The 4,003-nt window shown below is 37.3% G+C and overlaps 1 protein-coding gene across 1 annotated transcript in view; it reads left to right on the top strand.

The window, feature by feature from the left end:
- Positions 1 to 1,134, top strand: part of SGCB (sarcoglycan, beta (43kDa dystrophin-associated glycoprotein)) — a 5,499-nt gene extending 4,365 nt beyond the window's left edge. Inside the window, exon 6 of the mRNA XM_010132834.1 lies at positions 679 to 1,134. Coding sequence (XP_010131136.1) covers positions 679 to 882 — 204 coding nt within the window. The 3' untranslated portion in view covers positions 883 to 1,134. The remainder of the gene's footprint in view (positions 1 to 678) is intronic.
- The last annotated feature ends 2,869 nt before the right edge of the window (positions 1,135 to 4,003 follow it).

Genomic DNA, 4,003 nt, shown 5'->3' on the forward strand with positions numbered 1-4,003 from the left:
TCAGCAGTTTTCAGGTAACAATGATTTACTACTGTTAAGATGCTAAAAAACCACAACAGAATTAAAGCTAAACTATTTGCCTCTGCAAAAGCAAAGAAATACCAAAGAGAATTCATCTTCTTTTCTGGAGGCTTTGCTGGGATCAGCAGCCTTTGACAGAGGAGCAGAGTACACTGTTAGGAGCACTACCTTCCAGGCTGCCACAGTGAGACTCAGCAGCAGTAGTTTAAGTCATTTTTAAGATTAAGATCGCAAGGCATATGGCATGATGGAAGAGGATAAAGGAGGATAAGAAAATAGAAATACATGCACTTCTATTCCATATGTTAACGAATTTCATGTATGAATTGAAACACTGATTCCCATTTCACATCCGGGTGTTTAGATTTACTGCATTTGCTAATAGGTCTATAAAGATAAAAATGACACTACTGCTGTCTCTCTCAGTATCAATCTACCACTGGAATAGCAAAGTATATGACTGACTAGAGTTGAGAAATTCATGGGCATTATTCAGAAATTTAGTTAAAAAATGAAATGTTGTCATATGTACTTCTTGATTCTGTTGTTTCTACAGCCACCCTAAAGATGTCATTTATTCGTCAAACCAGCTTCAGAAACAACCGGCCTTGTTTAAATGAGAAGTTGCACTATTTTTTTTTTTATCGCTCTTAATAGGAAAACAGCATTATCCTGAATGGAACTGTGATGGTCAGCCCATCGCGACTGCCAAGCTCTTCTTACGGGGAACAGTTCAATAATGGAAACTGGCTGCGTTTCAAGCTCTGTATGTGTGCTGACGGGACACTGTTCAAGGTTCAGGTGACAGGTTATAACATGGGTTGTCAGACGTCTGTCAATCCGTGTGGAGCCACGCACTGAGGCACAAAACACTACCAGGAGAGTTCTCTTTTGTGTTTACATATATTTGTATGAAGTAATTGCATGCCTTCAAGGATTTCTGTTTTTACAGCAGTTTATACTAACATTTACTACGTAACATTTTTAGACAAATGCTGTTACATTCAGCAGTCTTCCTGTTAGCTGTAGTAGCAGCACTGATTTGGAAAGATTTCAGTATATGTGTGTACTGAAGTATCTTCCTGAACTGGGATCAGTAGAATATATTTAAAGCCACCCTTTTGATTGCCTTCAGTTGCCTTTAGAGGAGGTTTTTGTCTACATCCCAAGACCTTGAGGGCTGCTGAGAGCACAACTGTGATCTGGTGCACTTCAACAGGAATGTCAATTTGTTGTTGGAAAAGAATTTGCCTAGGATGGCTGAAGTGGCAGATTTTTGTCTTCTCTTCACTTCTTCCCAAAAGTTGATACAAGGATTTTCCCCCAAATGATGTGGTTTACCATGTGTGTACTAAAAGAGGGGAAATGGCAAATTCACTTTAAAGTATTGCATTATTCCTGCCATATATTCTTATGTAGTTACAAAAGCATATGCTAGCATAAATAATATTTGCAAAGTAATATCGAGTGTGGAAATGTAACTTCAATTTTGAAATTCTGTTGCAATTATTGAAGTGTTGCTTGAGCTCCCATTCTACCTGTGCAGTTTAGGTATTCTACAGCTGCTTAATTTATGAGAAGTATTTATGAAATGTGTTTATATTAGAAGTACAATTTTAAAAATGTAACTTGCTTGCTACACAAAGAAAGTGTTTTCCTGGGTGCTTTAACGTGAACAGTGTATGAATCCGTTATTCAACAGGTAATAATCTAAAGCATGGCTGTTGCAGCAGTGTCTGAGGTCAGGTCTCTTTTTCCTCATACGTGTCAGTACAGATGCAGTACTGAGAACCTCAGAATTAAATTCTGAAGTTAAACTGCAGGTCTATAATTCTAAATGTGATGGTATTTGATCCTATGACAGCAGAGTAAATGCATGTGTGTCTGAATTTGTTAACCATGAAACTGTCTGTGGTGAACTGAAGCCTTACAGAAACTATTGTAGCTTTGTAACTGCTTTTGGCAGAGGTAAGGAGTTTTGTACTAAACACAGACCAGCTCATTGGAAGATTCCTCCTTTCCCCACCCCATGTATTTCTTCAGTTGAAAATAGTTTAAAATAGCTTTGAGTAGCATCAAGTAACCTCAGTAACAGAGACCACAAAGGTGACTTTGCAAGTCGCTTTTTGACAAGTTTTTCTAGATAAGCACACACTTGTCTTCCTAAAAGTTGTGGAAATGTTATGCATTAACTTCAGAATTCTTCATTTGTTAATGGGAAGATAAACTATCTACCCTTTTTTTATAGCTCTCAAAGTACATAGAATTCTGTGAAATACAAATCTGCTCCGCTGCAACAAGGACCTGGTATCTAAGGTCCCAATTCCAATGTTTACTAGAAGTCAGAAAATCCTCGTGAAGGGTGATTTCTAGAGGGGGACTCTTAGGTAAGGCATTAGGTCACACGGGAGTTTAGAGGGATCACATGTCCCTCAATACTCAAAGGCAAAGCCAGATTTTGGTGCTCAATATTTGGTGGGGTTTTGGGGGGCAGACAGCAGTGGAGCAAGAACAGAATAACCAGAGTAAAAAGTAGCAAAGCCATTGAATTGCTCACATTAAAGATTATGGGAAAGTACTAGCATTTTACATACTGCCTTCATGAACTTCATAGTTTTACTGAAGTTCATATTAATTCCTTTAGCACACATTTTGCTGACAACATGCACACGTTTGCTGCTAAGTAGTGCCTCAGCATCTCTTATGGTTAAGAGGAGGAAATTATAACATTTTTAGAATTTTCACTCTCATGCTAATGGAAGCTTGTCACTTAATTTTTATACATATAAATACACACACACATAAAAATATAAGCAGCAGTATCCTCAAAGCTGAAATAGATCTTGCGAATGACAGATACTGCCTCAGTCAAGTAGATTGCACACGAAGAGCATATTAAAGCTCTTCTCTGGTTACTGTTGACGTGCCTATATGCTAGTATTGGATTCTTACAATTATCAAGAGTTCTTTTTAAAATACTGTACGCAGCATAGCAGGAAGATTTGTCACAAAGATACTCTTTAATCACAGTCTGGAGAACTGGTTTTGAAGCGTGGATATTTTGTCAAAATGTAGCAAAACCGATCATACAAATACCAAACAAAATAAATTACCGATTTGTTAGGCACTATTTACTGTTAATATATTTTGTTGCCTTCACTACACAGTGTGGGAAAAGATGTCACCACACATGGCTTGGGTTGTGCATTTATTCATTGTTTATCTTCTAACTACCTAAGGTACATTTTCCTCTGCGTATTTAAAACATTGTGTGGCACATGATTTATTTCAGTCTCACAGATACACTTAAGATTCTGTGTGTTTAAGGTACAAGCTACGTGCCTCTGTGTAAAACACCATACTGGGGACGTAGAAACAACTTGCATGTGAAGAGTTCTCAGCATATGTAAAGGTGGTGGTTGTTGCAATAGGTAAAAGACAATTGCATTTCTAATCTTTGTTTTGAAATGGAACAATAAATTCCAAAACGCTGCCGTGGTTCACAAGTAAGAATATATTTTTTCATTAAAAATACGTTGTTGTGTTATTGACAGGGAAACTAGTATTTTATTATCTGCAAGTATGAAAATCATTCCACATCTATGTGTCATGGACTGTACCTCCTGGACTTTGCTCGGTGGTAATTGTGCATGATACCTGAAGTAGAGTTCAAAAGTCTCCACTGTTGTTAGTTCACAAGTTCCTGAGAAGCTGTGTTTCTCAACCAACGTGCTGGGAAGAAAAGAAAAGGTTTGCATTGGTTTTTGGGTGAGGTGGAGGGAGGAGGGTGGTTACCAGTTTATCAGTGTTCTTTCTGAAAAATACCAAAGACTCTAAAATAGAATGTTTAAGGCAGAAGATTGGTAATACTTTGGGTGTTTGTTTAGTGTTGAATTTTTTTTTTAACCAAACTATTTCCGCTTTCTGTTTAACTCTTGCAATGCTGAATTTACTATAATTTTACATTTTACATACAGATACT

Source organism: Buceros rhinoceros, unplaced genomic scaffold, assembly GCF_000710305.1.
Source record: "Buceros rhinoceros silvestris isolate BGI_N320 unplaced genomic scaffold, ASM71030v1 scaffold6373, whole genome shotgun sequence".
Lineage (NCBI taxonomy): Eukaryota > Metazoa > Chordata > Aves > Bucerotiformes > Bucerotidae > Buceros > Buceros rhinoceros.